At 50.5% G+C, this 24,317-nt stretch overlaps 7 protein-coding genes across 7 annotated transcripts; 4 read left to right on the top strand and 3 right to left on the bottom strand.

Moving 5' to 3' along the window:
• The first annotated feature begins 214 nt into the window (after positions 1–214).
• STEHIDRAFT_120214 (vacuolar assembling protein VPS41) lies at positions 215–4,665 on the top strand. The gene is made up of 15 exons (XM_007302638.1): positions 215–827; positions 886–1,027; positions 1,083–1,339; positions 1,408–2,218; positions 2,285–2,388; positions 2,448–2,540; positions 2,603–2,769; positions 2,865–3,102; positions 3,176–3,289; positions 3,354–3,431; positions 3,496–3,615; positions 3,688–3,763; positions 3,853–4,089; positions 4,162–4,363; positions 4,424–4,665. Exons 1-15 carry the CDS (start codon positions 381–383, stop codon positions 4,497–4,499), a joined length of 3,162 nt encoding a protein of 1,053 aa, XP_007302700.1. The 5' UTR covers positions 215–380; the 3' UTR covers positions 4,500–4,665.
• Positions 4,666–7,632: 2,967 nt separating this feature from the next.
• STEHIDRAFT_120213 (Dehydroquinate synthase-like protein) lies at positions 7,633–9,406 on the bottom strand. Its single transcript, XM_007302637.1, has 6 exons — positions 9,047–9,406; positions 8,934–8,986; positions 8,526–8,879; positions 8,267–8,464; positions 7,867–8,194; positions 7,633–7,805 (listed from the first exon to the last, which is right to left on the bottom strand). Exons 1-6 carry the CDS (start codon positions 9,340–9,342, stop codon positions 7,742–7,744), a joined length of 1,293 nt encoding a protein of 430 aa, XP_007302699.1. The 5' UTR covers positions 9,343–9,406; the 3' UTR covers positions 7,633–7,741.
• Positions 9,407–10,286: 880 nt separating this feature from the next.
• STEHIDRAFT_129977 (HPP family protein) lies at positions 10,287–11,044 on the top strand (the record flags this gene model as incomplete). Its single annotated transcript, XM_007302636.1, has 2 exons — positions 10,287–10,508; positions 10,568–11,044. The coding sequence occupies 2 exons, from the start codon at positions 10,287–10,289 to the stop codon at positions 11,042–11,044; spliced, it is 699 nt and encodes a 232-aa protein (XP_007302698.1).
• A 127-nt stretch (positions 11,045–11,171) lies between these two features.
• On the bottom strand, positions 11,172–15,613 carry STEHIDRAFT_138479 (ARM repeat-containing protein). Its single transcript, XM_007302635.1, has 13 exons — positions 15,537–15,613; positions 15,409–15,481; positions 15,034–15,355; positions 14,263–14,633; positions 13,907–14,205; positions 13,770–13,847; positions 12,949–13,703; positions 12,614–12,892; positions 12,456–12,560; positions 12,277–12,398; positions 12,142–12,221; positions 11,928–12,087; positions 11,172–11,866 (listed from the first exon to the last, which is right to left on the bottom strand). The coding sequence occupies exons 1-13, from the start codon at positions 15,538–15,540 to the stop codon at positions 11,404–11,406; spliced, it is 3,111 nt and encodes a 1,036-aa protein (XP_007302697.1). The 5' UTR covers positions 15,541–15,613; the 3' UTR covers positions 11,172–11,403.
• A 379-nt stretch (positions 15,614–15,992) lies between these two features.
• On the top strand, positions 15,993–17,616 carry STEHIDRAFT_54281 (Fe-containing alcohol dehydrogenase; the record flags this gene model as incomplete). The annotated part of the gene is made up of 6 exons (XM_007302258.1): positions 15,993–16,282; positions 16,355–16,407; positions 16,474–16,833; positions 16,891–17,085; positions 17,141–17,468; positions 17,553–17,616. 6 exons carry the CDS (start codon positions 15,993–15,995, stop codon positions 17,614–17,616), a joined length of 1,290 nt encoding a protein of 429 aa, XP_007302320.1.
• Positions 17,617–18,684: 1,068 nt separating this feature from the next.
• On the bottom strand, positions 18,685–19,641 carry STEHIDRAFT_155341 (uncharacterized protein; the record flags this gene model as incomplete). The annotated part of the gene is made up of 1 exon (XM_007302634.1): positions 18,685–19,641. One exon carries the CDS (start codon positions 19,639–19,641, stop codon positions 18,685–18,687), a length of 957 nt encoding a protein of 318 aa, XP_007302696.1.
• A 1,894-nt stretch (positions 19,642–21,535) lies between these two features.
• On the top strand, positions 21,536–23,403 carry STEHIDRAFT_53800 (ATP-dependent DNA helicase; the record flags this gene model as incomplete). The annotated part of the gene is made up of 6 exons (XM_007302217.1): positions 21,536–22,015; positions 22,080–22,487; positions 22,549–22,582; positions 22,638–22,680; positions 22,743–22,801; positions 22,856–23,403. The coding sequence occupies 6 exons, from the start codon at positions 21,536–21,538 to the stop codon at positions 23,401–23,403; spliced, it is 1,572 nt and encodes a 523-aa protein (XP_007302279.1).
• Between the last annotated feature and the right edge of the window lie 914 nt (positions 23,404–24,317).

Raw genomic sequence — 24,317 nt, 5'->3', positions numbered from 1 at the left:
ATGTCGAGCCTGAAGTCCAAGCAGTGGAGGAAGGGAAGCAAGCCGCGAGTTGTAGTTGAGGCAAGGGATTTTGTAGAGCACTACATCCATATTTGTTGCAAAGGGCTTTCGGAGTTTGAACTCAGTTGAAGCCGCTGAAAGGCCAAACGTAATGGGCCTGCCCCGCCGTTCGTGTGACGTCGTAGCGCCTCTGAGTCTTAGTTCTACAGCAACATCCTGGCAGGCCGCAGGCCGCATCTTTGTAACTCTGTTTATACGCCGTGTCTGACCCTGGCGACTACGATCGCCTCAAGCGTTCTATTAGGCTGTTTCTCTACCTGACTATCATCTCGCTAGTGGTCCTGAGGCTTGTCTCAAGTCAGACGTAATACTACTTCACTATGGACGGTGCTGGTGAAGGCCACGAACACGATCCTATACGGGTTTCAGACCATAACGATCACGTCGATGAGAAGGATGAAGATGGAATGCCGTTGACAGATAGTCCTGTCGAAATGTCGGCAACTGATGCGTTGAAGAAGAAATTGGAAGACCAGGACGGGCATGCAGACCTGGCGGATGAGGGTGGTTCGGACGGCGGTTCCAATGATTCTGAAGCTGATGAGGAGGGAAAGGTAGCAGAGGAGGAAGAAGCTGAGGAAGAAGCGGACGGTGAGGAGCAGGAGGATGAGGAAGAAGAGGACGAGGAAGATGAAGACGGCGATGAAGAGGATGGAGAAGAAGACGACGAGGAGCCAGCTCTCAAATATGAGCGCCTGGGCGGGGATTTCCCCAAACTGTTCTTAAAGGATTCTGCCTCCACACTAACCATCTCGAACAAGACTCTGGCAAGTCGTTCTCACGTATGTCTTCGTGCACAGTACATTATACTGAACATACCGCCAGGCTATAGGAACCCATAGTGGTTACACGCACATCATGACACTCAGCGGTGAACGTCTAAAATCGTTTAAACCGCACGGTGCCTCCATTAGCGACATCATCATGGACGCCACAGGGGATTTTGTTGGTACATCCTCCATTGACGGTATGACGTTCCTTCCTAAACTCTCGTCGATCACGTTTAACTCGGGAGTTATCAGGACAGGTCGTCATTCATTCGCTTTCTACGACCGAGGCCTATGCATTCGACCTGAAACGACCTATGCGGACATTGGCCCTGGAGCCACAATTCGCGAAGAAGAGCTCGCGTGCGTTCGTTTGCGGAGGATTGGCCGGGAGCTTGGTCATGCACGAGAAGGGATGGTTGGGCCATAAGGAGACGGTGTTACATTCTGGCGAAGGTCCAATATGGCAAGTCCGTTGGAGGGGTAGGTTGATTGCATGGGCGAATGATCTCGTAAGTGTCTGAACCAAACTTATATTCATAATACATGTGCTCATACTCCCTGATTTTCTGTTTAACAGGGCGTAAAGATCTACGACACAGTATCGCAAACCCGAATCACCTTCATCGACCGACAACACGATAGTCCCCGCCCCGACCTTTTCAAATGTACTCTTCAATGGCAAGACGACTCCACCCTTCTTATCGCCTGGGCCGACGTCATCAAAGTCGCCCGCGTTCGCGCCCGCCCACGAACAACCACCTCATCCTCCTCCGCCAACCTCCCCCCGCTCCTCGTCGAAATAACCGCCGTATTCCAACTCGACTGTATGATCTCTGGAATCGTGCCACACCCAACCCCCATTTCCGCAACTTGCTCTATGCCTCTGTCATCGCAACACCATCGCAACGCGAGTTCTAATTCTGTATCCTCCGTTCCGACCTCACTCCTCATACTGGCTTATACGCCACCCGATACGTCTTTCCTCGACGAAGCGACCCAAGACCGAAAACAACAGGCTCGTAAACAGGCTGAACGGCCGGAGCTCCGTATAGTCTCACGGGGAGGCGAAGAGCTCGCCGCTGACGCCCTCACCGTCTCAAACTTCCAATCATGGGGATGCAATGATTATGTCCTGTCAGAAGTAGACCCGGAAGATCACGGTGAATCGAGGGCTTATATTGTTTTGAGTCCGAGAGACGCGATTGTCGTGAGACCGAGAGATAGGAGAGATCATGTGGCATGGTTGGTGGAGAGGAAGAGGTATGAGGAAGCGTTGGAGGAGATTGAACATTTGGAGAGTATGGCAGTGGAGGGTGGTGGGGAGGGAGAGATGGGCGTGGATGCGGCGGCGATTGGGCAAAGGTATATTGAGCATTTGATTGGTGAAGGTGTGTTTGCTTGCTCTATTGATCTGTGAAGATATTGGATGTGATGCTAATTATGTGCTGTATTAGGTGCATTCGTCAAGGCTGCAAAGCTTTGTCCCAAGGTGTGCGGGCATGATACGAAGAGATGGGAGAACTGGATTTTTGTGTTTGCTCAAAAGCAACATATGGAGGTACCTTTGACTCCTGTCAATCCTCACCCCACAATATCTTGACTAATTCGTTTTTCCAGGCTATCATACCCTACGTGCCGACAGAGGCCCCAAAACTAGACCACCTCGTTTATGAGATGATACTCGCTCATTATCTTGCCAACGACCGACAGGTATATTCGTGGCCTTTCTCGTTGCTTTAGATTTTCCCATTCATAACATTATCACTGCACAGGCCCTTTTGCGTAGAATAAAGGAATGGCCAAAGGACCTATTTGACATCTCCGCTGTGATCTTCGCTATCCAATCCGAGCTCGACAGAACTTCCTCGTCTTCGTCAACCTCCCCGACGCAACGCGCCACACCGGATACAGCAATCCTTATGGAATGCCTTGCCGAATTGTGCGTCCCTCTCCGATTTCAGCCATTCGTCTATCAATCCGTCCTTTTTCCACGTTCATTTTGTCGAGCGATCTACTGACGTGCTGCCTCAATAGATACACCGCCAATCGTCAACCCGGCAAAGCCCTTCCGTACTTCCTGCGCCTTCGCCGACCGAACGTCTTCGAGCTCATCAGAGAACATAACCTGTTCACGGCAGTGCAGGATCAAGCGCTTCTTCTCGTAGAGTTTGATCAGGAATTGATGGAGAAGACGAGAAAGGAAGGGTTGCCGGTTGAGGATGAGAGGGGAGCGGCGATCATGTTGCTTGTGGAGCACACGCATTCCATACCCGTGTGTCTTCATTTCTGCATTCCTAACGCATGAAATGAGTGACCCTGGGCACTGACATGAGTCTGGGTTACAGATTGCGCGGGTGGTGCAACAATTGCAGAGTCGGCCGTACTTTTTGTATTTGTATTTGGATGCCTTGTTCAGTGGGAAGGATCCACATTTGGCTTCGGATTTTGCGGATATCCAAGTACGTCTCGACCAGTTCACCGTCACTTCTGGATCTTTTTATTGACTTGTGAACGTACATCTAGGTCAAGTTGTATGCGGAGTTCGCCACCCACAAACTGATCGACTTCCTCCGTGCAAGCAGCTACTATCACCTAGAAGCCGTACGTTCATCCCTCTTCCTCTTCATAGCTCAACGAGCTCGAATTGAAACTTCTCGGCTTATAGGCGTACAATATATGCACCGAAAGAGATCTCGTGCCAGAGATGGTGTTCCTTCTTGGTCGGATGGGGAACAACAAGAAGGCGCTGTACCTCATCATTGACCGACTTGGAGACGTTAGCCGGGTACGTTGTTTTCGTCCAGCTATCGCATAGTCACGGATACCATAGACAACTTTTCTAACCAATATGATGTAGGCTATCGAGTTCGCTAAAGAGCAGAACGACGATGACTTGTGGGAGGATTTACTTCGATATTCAGAGACCCGACCACGTCAGTCACCTTTGCTTCCCCTTCGCTCCCCTTCTCTTTCCTCCAATCCTCCCAATACTTTGCTAACTTGTCTCCGATCCTTATCATAGCCTTTATCCGTGGCCTCTTGGAGAACGTCGGCGCGGAGATCGATCCCATTCGTCTCATTCGACGCATCAAGAACGGTCTCGAAATTCCGGGTCTCAAAGCCGCGTTGATCAAGATCCTGCAGGACTTCAACCTGCAAATATCTTTGCTGGAGGGATGCCAGACGATATTGCATGGGGATAGTTCGGATCTGGCGAAGAAGCTTCATAGGGATCAGACGAGCGGGTTCTTCCTTGCTGGTGGGTGGCTCGCAGTCGTACTTCCTTTGGGTCTATATGCTGACAGATTTTTTGTGGACGTGGGCGACGTAGGGAAGACGCCATGTCCTATATGTAACCTCCCACTGCAACAGACGCACCAGTCTTTGGTGTTGCTCTTCCTCTGTCGACACGTCGTCCATGCAAGCTGCGTCACGGGCGGCGATACGCTGCCTCGACCGCCGGATCCTGCTTACGCCAATGTCGGGATGGCACTTGGCAGTGCCGCAAGAGGTATCAGTGGGAAGATCGCGTAGTGCGTATTGGCTCGACTTTCTGTCCACGATATCCTTTCTGACGGGAGTTTTGTCTATAGTACTGCGATGGTGAGAGCAAGACTGAGGCAGAGTTGTCCGGTGTGCCATAAGAGAGTAGAAGGGGAACGGACCTGATCGCCAACTCAGACGTTTCTGGCTGGTGCTCAGACGTTTCTAGCTGGTGTTGATACGGATGATACGAGCTGGGCAGGTGAAGGTCCAATTCTGCCGTTATATGCTATTTTTGCCTCTTGTTTCTGTTGTCTCTTCATACCCGGAATTTGTTCATTCAGACTAGCATCCCTGGATCTCCTGCCTGAGAGCATTTTATATTCGAAATGGCTGATGAACGAAAGCCCCTTGAATCTGATAAAATAATCCGAGAAGGCAGGCTGCGTGCGGTCTTTGCCGGAGGATCTTGTCCATCTCTGTCAAGCGCCCGGCCACATTGGGACACTTCGACGGCTTTGACCTATATCACCACCACCGCGAGCAAACCGCGAGCATCTCTGGCTGTAACCCCGAAGTTCTATCCCCTACTTTGTGATTTTAGCGTATCGTGCAGCCGTCCTTCGTTTGAGACCGGTGAGTCTTCTACTTTCTGTCTGGGCCATCACTACGCGCAATACTTACTCAAATCTGTCCCAGTCGTTTTACGACGCGTCGTACGCGTCATCATTTTCACCGAAGGCAGACTTATTCTGAGGCAGTCAGCTCGTTCCATACAAACGGTCTGTGGCCGCTTTCTGAAAGTGTTTTGCCATTCATAGCTAAACAGAATTCACCACAGCACTACGCAAGTTACCCATCGAGCCATCATGATTTCTATTCCACCCGAGATTACAGCACAAATATTCGAGACACTTTGCAGTATCCCGGGTCAAAGGCTTCTCCCTGACAACCCACCGCTTGTCCTGACTAGAGTCAGTCGAGAGTGGCGCCAAGTCGCTCAGTCGACTTCCAAGCTATGGACAAGGCTAATACTCCCTCCCCCTCCTCAAGAGTCGTTTCTTCCAGTGTTCTTTTCAGAGCTGCAGAAGTGGCTCTCTTACTCTGCGACACGCCATCTAACAATCTCCTGGAGGATGAGGAGCAATGATCATCGACCACTGGTTATGCGCCAATACCTCACGATTACCTCTGCACATAGCACTTGATGGAGGGCAGTCGACTTCACCATGAACTATCATGGGGATGCCGATGCCTACCCCACTTCAACCCAGATTTCCCTCCCAAATCTCGAGGTTCTCTCCTGCAACGCGAACGACCCCGAACTGGGTACATGGCCTCCCCTGCACAGTCTGCCACGAGCTCCGCTCCTTCGCTGTCTCTCTATCGAGTACCCGAAATCCTTTCAGGATATGCCAATCTCGGCCAGCATCACGACTCTCTATCTAAACATCTACGACCTACCTGGTCCTGCGGAGATACACGTATCTGGTCTCTTGCAGCGAGTCTCGCAATGTGCCAGTCTTCAACAGTTCACCTTCATGTGCGACAGGAGTCCCTTCACTCTTGCACCTTTAGACGGACAGCTCGATCGTATACAATTCCATCACCTCACGAATCTCTTCCTTCTCCTCGGTCCACATTCGCGGCTGTTTTCGCAACTACTCGACCATCTCGATGCCCATAACTTGGAAAACTTCGATTTGCGGCCGAGAGGTGGAATGACGAAGCTGCCACCAGTCTCCACAATTTTCTTGATGTTTTGACCCGATAGAAGACGTCCGTCCCGAGTGAAAAGGAGCTCGAGGGAGTAAATGAAAGCGTCGTCGGGAAGTCTATTGCCCCACGCAGTGAGAACTGGGGGAAGTGTCGACTTCGTCGCCGGACACCTTGCTTGAAATATTTACTTTGGTACATGTGCAGTTTCCCATTCATAAAGTTAAACAAAGTATTTCGAATATCTCCGGCTCGTTAACATTGCCGATATTATTGGGTCAATGGCCGTGCTTCGTTACATGCAAATGTACGTGCTCATTGTACTGGGCCACACAAATTGACATGCCACACAAATTATCAGCCACATTAACTGGAATATGCTATCGTCATAAACCTATTGGGTTCATTGTTCGGTTACTTTGGAGTTTTGACAACAAACTGTTCTTGACCAGGCACCGTGCACAGTTTCGGACTCTGGCAGACTGGGCACACTAGGTTGTGGTAGACTGAGCAATGGACATAGTGAACAGCACAATAGCAACCGTAATTTCACATATGTGGTGGTAATATCGTCTCGAGGATGCCTTTGGAGCAAAAAACATAGAGGACAAGAATGCGCGTTTCACGCAAGCGGCAAGACTGAAGCATAAACGGCAAACGCCGGGAGTACCGGGGAACGCCGGTTGATGCTGCGTTGTTCTTCCCACGATTTGTGGATGTCCAGAGACCTTGCAAGCAAGGTGATATATAAATTCGGTAGCTGGGTGCAGACTTCGCCTAGCTCTGTGTCTGTCAGTGTGGACTCGCCCACAGTGAGAGTTGCGATACTGGAAGAATGGCGCGATGCCTAGAACACCTTTCCATATTCACCGACAACAGGTACCCCGAAATCACCGCGAGCGACTACTACGCCCAGATTATCGATATGATCCACTCCCGGTGGCATCTACCTCCACATGCAGTGGACTCTATAGGGAGGCCCATCAGCCGTTTGAGGTCTTTGGGTCTCGGGAAGGAAGACGACGATATCATGATACTGCAAGCTCCCGGGGAGTATGCCACGCTCATGAAATTCCGCGATGAAGGGCTTAGGGTGAGGTTTAAGGAGTATTGAGATGCCAACGATGTTTATTGGCTCTGATGAATTGTAGGTCTACCACGGATGTTACGACCTACGCCCGCTGGTATCTTCATTTGAGTCGCATGGCTTATTCTTGGTGCTAGAATGTTTGTGGTGTGCCTTGCCCTCGATAGTGTTCTTGTTGATCCAAGTGAATCCACCTGTACCTGTGTTCAAAGCTTCTCTTGGACAGTGGTCCCGCTGATCGGACAGGAGAAAAGTGCTACCTTACGTGTTCCATACTTTAATGACTTTTTTTTCCCAGATAGATACAATTGTTCAGTTATTCCGTGTCTTGCTGTCTGTACGATAGATCGTTGATCGTTCGCACTTACCTTTGCTATCCGAGTCTTCCTCCGTTTTATTCTCAGTCTGTTACTAGACATTGTGGCCGCATCGATGAAGCATGACGAAATACTATAAAAAACCTATGTGGATTACCTTCACCGCCCTTCCCCTTTGTTCCGATACCAAACGACGACATGTACTGTACATCTCGACAGGCTCTCTGGCCATGTTCTCCTAACGGTTCCTTTCCATGGTTGTACACGTTCCCGACTGTAACGTCCGTAAACTCAGCTGAATACGTATCTTACGCACTCATCCGCAGAATCTCCAGGACTTGACTCTTCTCCGTCAGAGGAATCGGGTTCGACCTATGCAGAAAAATATTTAATCAGTCATCCGGACGCCATCCCCCGCAAGGAAAATACGCACGCCAGCGAGAAATCCGTCAAACTCATCTCTGCCAGCTTCTCCAAGAACTCCTCCGTCGGATCTATCCCCACATCCCTCAGCGACCTCGGCATGCCCAGCTCCCTAAACACTCCATCGAGGACGGTGCTCAGATCAGCTGTGTGTCGTTTGAGTCCTCGGGCCTCGAGGACGGAGGCTACGCAGGGTAAGGACCAGAGAACGGACAGGGTGCGATGTTGATGTTCGAGTGCTGTGGGATCGGCACTGTTGTACTTGCAGACGGAAGGGAGGAGGATACAGGACGTTTCTCCATGTCCGACTCCGAAAGGACCGAGCATATGGCCAATACCTGTAGGATCGTGTAGACATTGTTAAGGTTTATGCGGTCGGTCGACATATGGAAGTAACACGAAGAACTAACCATGAGAGCCGCCTATAGGGACGCCGTAGCAGAGGAATGGTTCTGTAGACTTGCGAGCGCCAACCTGCGCCTCGAAACGCGCCTGAAGATCGTTGAAGTTTTCCTTCTTGAGTTTGAGGAGAGCAGGGACAAGTAGAGACAGAGCCTCGCCCGAGATCTTCTCCGTCTCTGGAGTAGAGATCAGAGAGCAGAGACCCTCTGAAGATATGCAGGATGATAAGTGCATGCTAGAGAGCAATTACGAACCACAGAAACGTACCGACGGAGTGATCAATCGCACGAACACCGGAGGACAACCAAGTCCTTTCAGGAGTGGTCAGCGTCACCTGCGGGTCCAATACGATCACCTTCGGCGTCATCCCCGGAGTAAAGAACTGGTATTTCGCATTATTGCGAGGATCAGTTGCACCGGAAGCGTGAGTGTGCTCTCCCGCGCTGAGGGTCGTAGGAATGACGATGACGGGAATAGTCAGGTCCTTGATGTTCTCCGGAATGTCGAACTTGAGTTTCTTGGTCTCGGCGTCGACACCTCGAGGGATGGGAACAAGAGCACCCATCTCGTCGAGACTCGTGACATTGTTGCTAATTGCTAAGCTGACGAGCTTCGCAGCATCTAAAAGAGGCGACGATTAGAATAGGCTGATATTTGATGGACTGATTGCCTTACCAGTCACGCTGCCTCCACCGAGGGTCACGAGTATGTCCGCCTTTGCAGCCTGCCTAGAAAGCGATGGAAGAACTTAACGGATAATCTACAAGTGAGCAAATAGAGCGACCTACGCATCTTTGGCCATCTCAAGAACTTCATCCCAATAGGTGTGGGGTTTGACGCCAACCCGTTCCGCGACCAACAGTGGGCCAAGTTCGTCCTTTAACTGCTGGTAACTGGGGGTCTTTCTGGCCACACTACCACTGACAAGAGCATATACTCTCTGACATCCCAGGCGTTGGACATGGAGAGCGACGAGACGTGGAAAGGGTAATCCATATGTGACGAGAGGTAAATCATGCGAAGTAAATGCCTTCTCCGTAATCTCGTTGCCTAAGGTGTACTGCGGAATGTTGGACAAGACCATGGTGAAAAGCTGGAGATGAAGCTGAGAGAAGAAAGAGAATCCATGTCCGTATTTATGCCTTTCGTTGCACCCACCGCTGTTTACGCATTTGTGGGAGCTCTAGCTCCACTGGAGTCTTGATCGAAGCCTACTCAGACTGTGGGTCCCCGTTGGCTCCTCCCAAGGATCTCCCGTCGGTCCTCGCTATGTGGGTCATATACTTCTGAGAGTATAGATAGTAGGCGCTGGCATTGTTGAAAAGAGAAGCAGGAAAGTGCGGAGGTGGTGTCGCACAAGGACCGTTAGGAACCGGGAGGCTGGAGTGGGAGAAAAATCCAAAATGTCGGGTCCGATTAAACTTAGGACTGTTGACCGATAATAACCGACAGCGCACGTGGAGGTCTTTAACCCGATCTTCGCCGATCCCTCTTGCACCCGATCTCCTACAAACCACCATCATGAACAATTCGAGAAAAATGAGTTCATGCATGAACCCTTCCGTCTGCGGGGTGGTTACAGTTTTGCACTACTTAGCCTTTGTGCGCCTCTTTGGATCGGCAGAAACAGGGGTCCAATGTACGCTCGCGAGTGAACTTGTTTCTTCGCTGTTGGCCGGAAAGTCTTTGCGTACAGCAGGCAACTCCGAGACACCCTAGCCGTTCCACAACGAATGTCTAACATGATTCACTCTTCTCTCTAACTCCTTGGATGGCCACGCCCTTACACTGCCGGGGAGCGCGTTCATCAATTGTTCCGTCGACCTTGTAACGCAAATTCGGATCGGACGTTCGAAGGACCAATCGGGTTCTCTGATGCTCTGACGTCGATTTTATATTCTGCCTGAAGTACTAGCCCATGAAGAAAATAAGGGGCTCAAGCTGCTTACACATATTCTCTGTCCCTCCAAGAGACCGCTATATACTCCACGGACACGACGATTTCGTTGCATCCGACCTTCGACTACCATGGGTTTTTTCTCCCCTTCGCAGCCGCGTCTTGCCAGACTACCACGCTGTATTAGCCATTGGCTAGGGCATCGTGAATCCCCTCCTGCTCCGAGACAAAATTACCTTGTCTGGTTTTGGTCGTTCATCGGTGCTTTCTGTGGCATTTCTATCCTCCAGGCCGTTTTTGGACACGCACAATATTTTATGAAACGCAGCGTGCCTTCGATCATCGCTAGCTACGTACGCCTCATCCACGCTCGTTCGGTGGATACATATACTGATCATGGAATTTTATACAGGGTGCCTCTGCCGTTCTATGCTACGGGGCAATCGAAGCACCCCTTGCTCAACCTCGAGCGCTGGTTGGAGGTCACTTCATCGGCGCACTCATCGGCATCTGCATCACCAAACTCTTCTCACTCCTCCCGACCCAAGAACAATTCGAGAGCCTACGTTGGCTCGCCGGTTCACTCTCAGTCGCAGTCGCCATCGTCGCCATGCAGATCACCGAGACGACCCATCCTCCTGCCGGAGCGACAGCTTTACTGGCTGCAGTAGACGACGATGTGGTAGCCTTGTCGTGGTACTACCTTCCCGTTGTTCTACTGTCGTCCATGCTCGTGCTAGTCTCGGCCCTCATTATAAACAACATACAACGTCGCTATCCGGTGTACTGGTTCGTGCCGGTTGTTCCTGCAAAATCCAAACCACCTCCGGAGGAGACTTCGGCCAGCGATTCAATGACGCTCGGGAATGGTTATAGCCATGCTGTCTGAAGCTCATTTTTGTTACCAGTCCTCACATACATTATAGTTCGTCTGTTGCTTTGTGTCTTTTCACGGCGACGTTCTGACTCGCTTGATTGTCTTCACAGATAAAGTAGATAATTCTTATAATACTGGGACTGTCCGTCTTCACATCCGTCACCCTAACCTAGTATACCGAGGCTGCAGGGGGTGCCCAAGTGTGAAGCGTAAGCTGATGACTGCAAAGTTCCAAGAAAAGAACCGAGGAAAGGTATTACAGGCCACCAAACAGAATAGGAATATCCTTATCCTAGAGAATGAAAGCGAAAACATAGCGAGAAAATCGTCTGTTGATAACGCCGATCAAACCATGCAATCCCATACACTCCTCATGACTTCCTACTCAGACTAAGTCCCCTCTTCGTCTTCGCTCCGTTCTGGTTCTGCCCCGACAACGCAGAAGCCAACAACCCGCCCTGAACCCTCGCTCTCGGATTCAACGGACTCAACGCCCCAGACCTTGAAGGCGGTCTCCCACTAGGCGGGATACCCTGTCCTGACCCAGAACCACCGCCACCCGGTGGCTCTCCACCCGACCCCGTCACCCTTCTCCTCATTTGCGGACGTGACCCTGAACGTCCGTCGCGGTCGCCGTCAGATTGATTACTCGAAACGGAGATGCTAGGAACGGCGTTGGCGTTGAAAGAAGAGACGTCGAGAGAGGTTCCGAGAGCTGCTCGACGGGCTTTTTCGTGACGGGCTTGGACGGAGCGGAAGTGGGAGAGGAGTTCGGGCCACTTGATTTCGTCGCGGGTCAGTTTCGAACGTGTACTTGACATGGACGCGACGGTGCTGCAGAACAGGTAATCAGCGGGAATATCGGAAAGTTGAACACTGCGGAAGTTGGTCTTACGGTTTAGGGGCTATGTGAAGGAACCCTGCGGAGTTGACAGCGTTGAGACGGTTTCTGAGGGAGACGAATGCGGTGCTTTGGGGCAGAATCATGAGGAGACCATAAAGGCACTTGAAAAGGTAGGGGTAGCGGTCGGGTTCAAGTAGCTGCAGGCGGATATCTGTGGTAGAATTAGGTCGAGGCCTATTGCAGATCATCAAGGAAAAGGACGTACATGTGAAAACAGGTGACTCGATAAGCTGCACCAGCTTGTCGATTTGTACAAGCAGTGGGACGGTGATCTCCAAGTCGGCGCTGGATGGCGGTCAGTGATGGTACCCGAGCTGAATAGCCAAAACGTCGGACGCACAAAATACTCAGGAGATTTGACGCATGCTCGTAGGCTTGTGCAAGGAGACAAAGTGAAAACACAGAGACGGCGTTATGACACCACGATCGGTAAAGCGTGACGAAGAGCGCTTGTCCGTCTTGCTACACGGTTCAGCATATTTAGTAGCGAGCCATGCGTGTCCATGCTGTTAGACGTACCCGAGTTTCTAAGCTCTTCAACCGTTTCCTGAAGTCCGCTAACTCTGGTGAGGTGATGAGGATTAGGTTCAACTTCTGCACAATAACGCTCGCAAACTCGAGGTCCTGCGTAGACCAGTCAGCGCCGTCGTCGACAGGATTATTTGATGAAAGCGTACTTCTTCCTTCTCAAGTATCTCAGCGAACGCCTTGTATATCCGTTCGGTATTGAGATTAAGGCAAAGCTGCCGGATTATGAGGCTCCCCCGAGTATCGAGTAATCTCCTATCCGTGCTGAACAGTTCAAGCAGGTTCATCATAAAAGCCTTGAAGTAACTCTCTTCCGAACTCGACGAAATTTGTGCGAGGAGCTGTAAATCGTGTTTGATGACCTCTTCTGACGAGTCGGACAGCGTCTTCAACAGCGCAGGGAACGTCCCATCGTCCATCGCCAAGATCTGTAAATATACTACGTTGAGTCTAAGATGGAAACACTAAGAATGAACGTCGTCACCTTCTTCGGAGCCTTCTGGTGCAGCATTATCAGCCACTTCAATGCCGCCACTCTCGTCTCCTCATGCTCACTCAAGAACTGTATCGTAAGCGCATTCACAGTTGCCTGATAGTCGAATTCCTCAGGCCGTTCTCTCTCTCTATCCTTCTCTCGCTCCCTGTCTTGGTGGCCACTCCTCATCGACGTCGGGGAATGAGTCCGCGTGGTATTTACATTCTGACCAGCGGACTGTTGAGCCGCATCGACATTGATAGGGGCTAATGGTCTCGGAGTTCCAGCTGTAGCTTCGTTCTGCAGACTATTTCGCTTCTGCAATGTGAGATTGCTTGGCGGTTGGCTGGGTGTTGATGGGACGATGGTAGAGTCGGTCAGAGCGGGTTCGGGCGAGTGAACGTCCCGGGTTTGGCTTTGTGGCGGAAGTGTTGGCTGTCGCGCTGGTGCGGGTGAATTGTGTACGGGCGAGGGAGGAACATTGATGCTACGGGATGAAGTTGGCCGCTCGATCGTGGAAGATGCCAGATTTGTGGATTGTCGTGTTGGAGGTTCAGATGTTGGAGGAACAGGTAGAGATTGGACAACGTTGGTCATGAGTTTGTTGGTCCGGATGGCGGAAGCTTGGATCATGGGAACATGATGGGCAAGATTTGGAAGAATTGCGGGTATAAGACGTGGTATGAAGGGGATGATGACTTCAGGGGCGAAGGTTACAAATTCGGCGAGCCATTGCAGGGCTGTAGACTGTTGGATCTCGTCGTCTGTTAGACTCGCTTGTCAACATAACGTCCGATATACAGCCAGAAATCGCGCAAAATATGACATACGGTCGATATCAAGCTGTCGTATCAGGATCTCGATAATGGCGGCATAGTCAATCCGAACGCCTTGACCTGGCAACCACGCTAGAAGTATTTTCCCGTCAAATTTTGACTCGGGCCTATTTGCTAGTAGCAGGACGCACCACCAGTATCCCGCTCGTCAATGTCGGAGACTGCGTCCCCCTTCTCCGAGAAAGTATCATTGTGGTTTAGGAATGACGTGTTATCTGCAGCACCAAGAGCGATGTCCGAGGTTGTCTGCTTCTCCTTCTCGCCGCCACCGTCGGAACGAGCCTCTTGCTCGTCTCGCTCTCGTAGACGAGCCTCTTGTTCCTCGTTGTGTTTGCGCACGATCGTGACTTCTCGAATCTCTCGCAAAAATTCTCCCAGTTGGTTCTCAGCGGCAATGCGTACATCCTCATTGGGATCGGAAAGATATTTCCTGGATACTCAATAGTTAGTAGGTTGACTTCGAATTTAAGAGCGGTGGAAGACTGACAGAAGTCCGTCCAGGAACTCAGGCAAATAAGTGATAAGCTCCAATTCCGGGACCGAGTCCAACACCGTGATCCACGACACCAAGAAGCTTCGTGTGAATGGGTTGAGGACATATATCCGGTCAGAGAGCAATGGAATAAAACGTGCAAGGGAGAAGGCGCGTTTAGTGCCCGGCTCTGCCGAATCAAGGTCATCCGGGTGTGGAACCACAATACCAAGGTCGGCGTCTCGCTCATCGGTTCGTATTCGCGCCTTCTCTGTTTCGGGGTATTGTGGGACGTAGAAGGATGCGGACTCTGCGACGATGTCTTTGAGAAGGCGGTCTAGGAGTTCGGCGCCGTTTTTGACAGAGAGTTCCGAGTCGGCGGCGAGCTAGCTTTCCAAGAGATTAGTTGTATGTTAGAGCTGGTCAATGACGGAAAAGAGGAATATGCGACGTGTGAAGTCCAGATGTACATAATCCAGAACAAAATAGCATCCTGCTCAACGGCTACGAGATGAACGGCAACCTCAGGCTAGTGTGGCGTCACGCTGTAGTACACCCATACAACTCTTTGCCGAAGCCTCACGGATGCTACAGGCGTATGGAATCAACGGGGTAGCATTTCCGGTTGAGGAAGGAAGTTTCGTGCTCACACACCGTGGCACGGCATAACCAAAGCTAGTTAGAGACTGGCCCGATCCGGCTGCGCCACACTGGAGCATGAAAGGATTGCGCAACGCAACTGTACTCCAGATAACGACACAAACACCATGAAGTGGACAAACTCACCTTACTGAGTGCATCGAATATAGGGTTGAAATACACCAGCACCTCTCCCTTCGAGACCTTCGCGATGTTGTATAGACATTCAGCTGAGAAGTAGCGCACTCTGTTCTCCGGGTCCGTGAAGCAACTAAGAAGCGGGTCGAGGAACTTGTCCATGTACGGCGCAATATCGACTCCGAGAGCGATGGCGGTTCCTGCGAGGCCGATAAGTCCTCCATTTCGTACGTGCAATGCGTTCGTTACGCCGGTGAACATGTCAATGAGCTGGTCCACTATCTGGTCGATGCGCCGTTCATCGCCCTGCAGGTGGCATTCTCGAACAAGCCTGTGCAATTATGTTAGCATAATTCCTAATAGAAACACTAGAGTACCACATACTTCTCAAGGTCAAGTGCAGCCGCCTTCCGCTTCTCGTACATCTTGTCCACCAATTGCTTCGCTATTGTCGTATCTAAAAGGTATTCCGGGTTCATGCATGGTACTATGGAACTGATTTTGAAGCTCACCCATGATTATTGTACAACTTCCGGAGTCAACAGATCGTGAATGTCGTTAAATTGTTGTGACTTTGCTTGCAGGCCTGTGCGCGGCTCATGCAGCAGCTATCAACAACCGAAACCGAATGCAGCAATCTGACGGACGCAGTACCGCCCTACGTCAGCCCACGTGGATATCCGGAAGACACCGTCGTACCTTCCGACGGCTTTGCTTCCGCAGATCCCAGCAGATCCCAGCACTTGGCTTCCATCCACGTCGCTTCGAATTCTGTGACTCAAGACATCTGTGGGTGCCAATATCCTTTTGTTGTCATCCAAGAAGTTGACCCACGCTAGTTAGACCAACGGAAGCTCCGTGGGTATGAGCCATTGGGTGCGATGTCAAGAAGACGAATAATCAGGCTATTATAAAGGTCATATGCTTTCCAACATCTGTTCTGTACTAGACCTCACCTTCTCTCAATCATGTCTACTGTACCTCAGTATACAACGAACCAGGAAACGCAGGAAGCGGCATTTTCCTGGCGTGACGCTCCTCTCGTCTCTTACGGTCTCCCATTCCCTCGTCTTGTCGCGAACCATGTTCAGCGGATGGGATGTCAACGTGCATTTGCTCTTGTCAGTGGCAGCGTAGCCACCAAAACCCCCAGTTATCAGCAGCTGAAGGACGGTCTTGGCTCGCTATTAGTGGGTGAACGAGTAGGAGTTAAGCCCCATACTTATTGGGATGAGGTCATCGACATCTCTCTGGCTGCGTGAGTCCATTTGCTTTGTTTGATGTGTCTGGGAATATTTTGACCTATTGTGAGCTTTCTTATGTCACCTAGGCAAGCAGTTCAGGCGGATGTCATCATCTCTCTTGGTGGTGGCAGTGTTTCCGGTGAGTGCCAGCACTCACAAACAAGACCCCTCTGCTGATATCATATGCGTGCGCCATCGTCCACAGATGCGGCAAAGCTCGTCAGTCTAGCACTTAGTAACAATGTCAAAACCCTCGCCGAACTAGGCGCTCTTCTACCCATTCATCACGGCGTAGATCCAGATACGAGGCGACTCAAATTCACGCTTCCCGAACATGTCAAAACCGTATCCATCCCCGTTATAGTCATACCAACCACCCTCAGCGCAGGGGAGTACACGCATGCTTCCGGCGCGACCGACCCACGTAACGACGCAAAACGCCAATTCATCACGCCCGACTTCAGTATGACGCCGAAAGTGGTTGTGTTGGACCCTGCGTTGACGCTTAGTACACCCGAGCGGACATGGTTCTCTAGTGGCGTGAGGGCCATCGACCACGCCGTCGGTATGCTCCATCTTTCCTCTTCCTACAAGCATTTCCCCTGAATTATTGTTCTTTCAGAGGTCCTGTGTTCGTTCTATTCGACGGATAATGCAGATCAAGCCGCGGCCGACGCACTAGCATTACTCGTTCCCGCCCTCTTGAAGCTTAAGACCAACGGCTTCAATGACCTTCAAGCACGTCTGGAGGCTCAGCTTGGTGCTCGTAAAGCCATTGAACCCATATGTCTCTTCATTCCCGCCGGCGGCTCTCATGGTCAGTGTCCGCGTTTCGTCCATTTTGGGGCATCTGATTATTGACTCGTCCTTAGCCATCGGCCATATGCTCGGTCCCCTGGGCGTCGGTCATGGCGAAACATCTTGCATCCTCCTTCCCTCTGTCTGTAAATATAACAGTGTCAGTCCGCCCGCCCTCGCACGTCAACAACGTCCGCTATCTGTGCTTTGGTCTTCACCCGAAGTCGCGTCTGCTCTCGAAGCCAGAGGTCTCAAACGAGAGTCGGCGGATCTTAGCGCTACGTTGGATGGGGTATTTAGAGAGCTTGGAATGCCGAGAACGTTGAGGGATGTGGGGATTGACCCAACGGAGGAGTTTTTAGACAAGTTGGCGGAGTTGAGTCTGTTAGACTTTTGGATGGGGTAAGCGGATTGGTGTTACTTCTCAATACTTTGCATAAGAGGCTAACAGCATTCGGATGCCTTTCCTTGGCGTTGTGCCTTTAGGACAAACCCCATTCCCTTGACGGAAAAAACCGAAGTCCTGAAGATCTTGAGGATGTCTGCTTGAGGCGCGTGACGAATTGTGAGCCTTGAAGGTTTAGAATTATAGCAATAATGTAAATTTTATGGCTGTCGTGCTATAATTTAGGTGAATCCTTCCCACGCACGCAATCGCAATCATAATCATTGGACTGAAGCACGAGCGTGAAAATTCTGCACTTCAGTAGTTGTCGCCCTTGTCCGTTCACTCCGTGGCCCGAGTGCTTGTCCGCGCTCGACCGTTCCTTGCCCCACCTACCATTCTACCTGCGCATGTGCTACAGAACCGTCACCAGCGTATATGATATACACCTCTATATTTGACGTAGCGGGAGCGAATCACTCTCATCACGCGCCGTGTTGGAACTTGCCCAATTAATCATAAGTATCTGTCCATTCTATGCGTGAAGCCGTGCCATAGTACGAGTGGGGTGTGCAGAACCGTGAGGTCAGGGCACCGAAGGAGATTGGGGTAGTGGATAGGCCATCGCGGGGCGTATGAAAAAGGTAGACAAGTTCCGTTTTATTACTTGTAGAGATAACATAGCAATGAAGTGAAGTAGGTGAAGTACGTTCGTCGTAACAGACGTAAACCGTATCATGTTGAGTTCGAAGAGTCTAATCACCAAGTTTCGAAGACCATCCCCTCCGATTCTATTTCCTTCAGTCGAGCATATTGCGACGGCTCGCTCCTGCGCATACACATCATATCATCATGATTCATCTTCAAGACCTTCAACAAAGGGACCGCTCTTCCTTCCTGATCGACCGCCCCCTCGGGAATATGTCTCCGCGAATGGATCATGTCCACGAAATTTGTATATAGACCCTCGTAAGAGTCAACTCCTCGTCGAACGACAGGTCGCCAGATCTCGAGAGTAGTGAGCATGGGGCAGCAACCCTCTATTTTGGATCCCCCCTTTAGGTGAGATTCGTACTTGAGGGTGAGAGCGTCGAAGATCGAATGTGACATGCTGTTCCACCCAAGGTAGAGCTCTGTTAGGGTCGGGAGTGCGTGCAAAGTACCGATAAAATGGTCGTCCGAGAGGCACCACCCGTCGTCCATGGTCAACACGCGAAGAGAGCTTGCACATCGCTATAGAAATTCCGTCCATTTGGAATGAATGGTGTCATCCCATTCGGAAGGATCCTGATCTTGGATGGACAATGACAGTTCTTCTAGGATGGGACATCCGACGTAGGTGAAGAACAAGGAGAGCTTATAGGCTTGAGATGCGGAGAGTGAAAGGCTCCGTAGGTTGGGCATTGACACAGGCTCAATGCCGAGGTAATCGAAGGTGTCGACTGGAAGGACTAGATCCAGATGGAGTGTATGAAGATTGACGGCCTGTACCAACCCCGATAGCAACAAATAATAATCGAACTTATAGATTGTGGAATCTCGAACGTAATCTGCGCCAAAAAGGCCAGGGTAATCGTACGTGGCGTCATGGCACAAGCGGGCAGTAGTGAGAGAGGTCCACGGTATATCCCATCTGTTGATCGAGCAATGCGTGATGTGTACGTCCTTGAGCTGGGGAAAGAGGGTGGCGACATCCATTGAAATGCGAGGACCAGCGACAAAAGCTGCCAGCCCACAAGAAATTCGAAGCTTATCCAGCCTGGGAAACACACCGAAAAGAGATGTAAGACCAGTGTTATCGAGATCCGTGTTCATGAAAACGAAGGAAGCCTCTTTCCAGTGATGCGCATGTGCACTGAGGAGGTGTACGCATCGGTGTATAACATGAATACCGCTTTTGGAGGTGACTAGATCAAGGTAAAGGGTGGACAAAGAAAGCCAAAAGGTCAATGCGGCCGGAAAGGTTTCGGGTAAGGGAATACCGTCGACGACGTGGATTTCGTTCCATAAGCGAGGTGTTGAAAGTGCGACCGCACGCCATTGTTGTGATACATGTGCGAGGGCCAAAGGGTGGCAGCCACCAGGAGTATTGCTAGAGAACGGTCTGTTCGAGGCAATGGGAGATGTAAGGGTGAAGATTTTGGCGAGAATCTCGAAAGGAAGACGAGGTGGCCTAACTGTCGAGAACATAGTTGGGGAAGGGAGATGCGGATGGAGATGCTGGTGTATGCGTCGCTACTTATACAAGGTCGGTGCCGGAGTTCCCAAGCTGCAAAAGAAGGCCAATTGTCACTTGCAGTTCTGGCCTTCGTACAAAGCGTTGACGAAACTGAAGAAGGCAGGACTCACATATAAGGAGCAAAGTGTCGGGTGGCACCCGTCACGGTAACACCGCACAAAGATGAACGGTTGTAGAGTGCCAATGATTTAGGAGACAGCTATAACACTCGCGGGTGTAGGGAAGCAGGATAGTCGATAGGCCCTTCAAAAGCATTCGCCGGTGTCACGCGGCCAGTAGTAATCTGAAGGTCAAAGCGCACGACACGTGCACTGCACCTCCGCAATGTGTATAAAGACGCTCAAATCAAGATACAAGGAGGCTGTCAAGAGGATGGATGTAGTATGTGAATGGAGTGCATTCGAGGATTCCGCCGTGGGGGTAAGCAACAAGTGGTGTCGAGGGCTCTAGCAGTCGATCGAAGCGGAGATACAACCTGCACGGAGATGCCCGGAGTACACTGCCGTTCCAAGTTTTCGGTACGACAACCTTCCGAGGAATCTTTCAGACTACTTATGCCTATCTTGTATTCTCTTCCTACGACCTTCAATGTAATATCAACTCGGAAGGCCTTTCTGTAGTCATCAACATCGCCACCGGCCTTGCACCATTAAATGTGAAGATTCTAGTGAGAGTCAGCAGATGGCACGGTATCGTGTTCAGACCGTATAACTTACCATACTTCTGAGCGCGAAGGACGTCATGGGATGAGCCAGTCGATCCCATTGTTGGAAGTGGGAGCTTAGTTAGAAGGATACATGAGTACAGTAAGCTCATCGCGAAGCGCTCATCTCCTTACGGATTGTGTTCCATCCTGCGTTCTCGCTCAGCGCACTCTACACTGGTGACTTTTGGATATCTAAACATCTTCCTATAGCCTGGACCTTGGAATCCCCTGTCTTGCTCTGGCACGAATGTTTGACTCTTCAGCTGCTTTTCACCAAGACATCATAGGTTGCGGAATTCATCGTCTCAGATGAGTGATACGGATCTGCACAGAAGTGGCTATAAGTGTCGATATTCACAGCAGAGTCACGAAGGGCTCACAGCAGATTCCATCGGGGTATACGAGTTGAGTGATAGCGTGCGCATTCTCATTGGCTAGCGTTGCTCTTCTGACTTCTTGAGCCTGTTTTCGACCTCTCGCCTTTTCTCTCCGCACCCTCAGTACGCTGTCTGTTACAGCACATCCGTTTCATTCTCCAAAGTCCTCTTAGATTCTGGTCCTGTGCATAAATGTCGAAGAAGAGGGCTATGACCGTATACGTCGAGGTTCCGACCCGATCAAGCAAACGGTCTCGTCTGACACAGAACTCTACGTCGACCGCAGTGTCTTCGTCTTCGCAAACAACCACAGCTCATCTTCCGGTGACTCTCGAATATGATTTATCTTCGGTGCGCCTGTCTTTTGAGAAGATTGAATTATGCACGCTAACATACATGCAACGCGATCGTGTCCTACAGAAAACCATTGATGAGCTGGAGGAGCTTTGTGCACTATACGCTCGCTGGGGCGATTACTTCAAGTGCGAGAAGATTCGCCTTGAACATCAAGCCAAGGTTTGTGATGGCCCCATGATTGCCGAAATTATGTGAGCACAACAAGCTCTTACTAGACAAGAATCAAACTTAACACTAGTTTGTGTTTACAGCCGCTTGATCGGAACCCGTGAGGTGGCTTCAAGAGCTGCTATCCGAGATCAAGCTTCACCTTCAGTCATCTACGATACCGCATCTACTTCTCCAACAAATCCCGGCCTCGCTCGATACCTCGCAGGATCTCGATCTCCATACTACGGCGAGGTCATGAAGATCCTGAAAGGAACCTTCGGTCTTGGATCATTCCGAGAGAATCAGCTTGAAGCTATCCTGGCAACATTGACCGGTCTCGACGTCTTCATACTCAAGCCAACTGGTGGTGGGAAATCTTTGTGTTTCCAAGTCCCAGCTCTCTGCGTTGGCGGGAAGACGAGAGGTGTTACTATTGTCATTTCACCGTTGACTTCGTTGATGATGGATCAAGTCAAATGGCTTCTGTCCAAGGGAGTCGATGCTGTCTTGATCACTCATGACCAAATTGTACCTGAGCAGGAACCGAGCATCTGGCAGAGACTGAATGGCCCTGATACGAAACCCAAACTCATATTTGTTACGCCTGAAAAAATGGCCCAGAATGCAGACTTGCGGCAGGCCCTTCGCTATCTCTACAAGGAACGGATGCTAGCTAGATTCGCAGTAGATGAAGCTCATCTCCTTGGGACATGGGGAAGAGACTTTCGTGATGCGGTAAGCAGTCTCTCCATACTCGGTATTATTGTAGCCGCCCTGCTCATGGACGAAATGCTTCTAGTATCAATGTCTCAAAAACCTCCGCAGAGACTTTCCTGACATTCCAATCCTTGCCCTCACTGGGTCCGCGACGAATGCGGATCAAGAGCATATTCGACGTACTCTTTGCCTCAAACCTAACCATGTTTTCCTCGCCGAGTCTTTCAACAGACCAAACCTCCACTATACGGTCCTACCCAGGCCGGGAAGGAATTTCACAAAAGTTATTGCAAGTTATATCAAAGGTTCGCATCCAAAGCAAGCTGGCATCGTATACTGCATTGGACGCTCTACATGCGAGAGGGTAGCAGCGGAGCTGAGAGGTTATGGGCTGAGCGCTAGCCATTTCCATGGTGCCATGCTTGATAGCGAGAAGCAATACACTATGGAGAGTTGGCTCTCTGGTGAGAGCGATATTGTTGTTGCAACGGTATGTCTTGTAGAAACATATGTGTGTCGTCACTACACATTCACACTACTGTAACCTTTAGATTGCCTTTGGTATGGGTATACATAAGCCCAATGGTCAGTCAAATTTATGTCCCGAGCATGATTTAAGCTAAGCATTCCACATTTGTAGTCCGCTTCATAATTCATCACGGTCTCCCATCGTCCTTGACAAAGTGCGAATTTCACAGTCGTCATATGCCCAAGATGTAGTGCTTACTGCCAGTGATCGAAATAGCTACTACCAAGAGACAGGAAGAGCTGGCAGAGATGGCCTGCCTGCCGACTGCATTCTTTGTAGGTCTATAATCACACATTCTGCAGTGTTCTCTAATCAGGAGGTTTTTATAGACTACTCATGGAAAGATTGTGCATTCCTTCTCTCACGTATACAAGACAAGCCCAACCTGAGGGAAGAAGATCGCCAACGTCAATTACATGAAGTTGAGCAGGTCATACATTTCGTTCTGAACGAGACAGACTGCCGCCGTGTACAGATTCTTCAGCACTTCGACGAGCAGTTCAACCGACATGCTTGCAATGGGACTTGCGACAACTGTGCAGCAAGTTATACAGTCGTTGAGAAGGATATGTCTCATGAGGCGATGAGTTTGGTCAAGTTCCTGCTCGACGCCATGGCACTCTACTCCAAGGTCACCAGGAATCATCTCATTCATGCCTTTAGAGGGGGGAAGTTGAAGCAAAACGAAGTGTTGCTTGGCTCACTTTCTGGCTATAGGCTTGGTAAGAAGACATCGAAGGCACTGGTCGAGCGGGTATATGACGAGTTGATTGGCATGGGGGTTATCCTCCAGAAGACTGAACAAACTAATGGACCGTATCCGGCACAATACTCTTATGTACGTTTATCAGTTGTTTGCCACCACGACAACATCTGACATTTTTCGTGCTCTTGCGTCTCAGCCGGGCCCCAAATTGTGGAAGTTTCTCCACCAACAATCTCCATTCATCGTCAGATATAGAGCGGTAGTCCGGAAGTCACGGTCGCGTAATCCAAGGACTCTCACTTCCACATTTTCGTACCACACCGGCAAGAGGCGGCGCACTGCACCTTTCGAGGACTCAGAAGAGGATGACACCAGTATCCAGGATGATGATGCCCTAGACGAAGTCGGAGAGGTCGATGATGAAGAGCATGAAGAGGAAGTGTGGGAGCAAGTGGACTCGGATGCCGTGTCAGGCCACGATGATAGTAGTGATGACATCGAAAGTGACGAGCCGGGGACAGGCATAGGTGGAGGTGATTTTGTTCAAGTTCTCGAAAAAATTCAACGTCAGTGTAGCTCACGAAGTATGGCAGGAACTCGGAAGCTCCGATTTTCTGACCCGATCGTCAAACAGCAACCGACCTTGCCTGCTATGCGAGTCCGCCATGGACAAAGTGTAAATGCCGCATCGGGATTACCATCCCGTTGGCGTCAGCTTGAGGTGAGGGGTCTATCCTTTAACGTTGACATTACACCAGCTCAATCTATCACAATGCGGTCATAGATATACGACGACGAGATCGACGTAGACGCACCTCGCGCACTTCGCTCTCAAGGAAGAGGCCATTCTGCTACGGTCCCCGAGCTTCCAATTTCCCAACGGAAGCGGAGACGGGGTGACGCGTGAACACGTTCGTGGCTCATTATCAAGGCTTGTTCTCATTGCCTGTACTTTCCTGGGGTGTGTCTGTGGTTTTGTCGTCGCCATGTAGTGTTCCAGCCAAATATAGCCTCAACAACATTGTCAGATAGTCTAGAGGCTGCCACCCAGTTCGTGGTAACTCGTATTTCCGATTCTTGAGGCT

This window comes from Stereum hirsutum (genome assembly GCF_000264905.1).
Source record: "Stereum hirsutum FP-91666 SS1 unplaced genomic scaffold STEHIscaffold_5, whole genome shotgun sequence".
Taxonomy (NCBI): Eukaryota; Fungi; Basidiomycota; class Agaricomycetes; order Russulales; family Stereaceae; genus Stereum; species Stereum hirsutum.
This window is presented reverse-complemented; position numbering and strand designations above follow the sequence as displayed.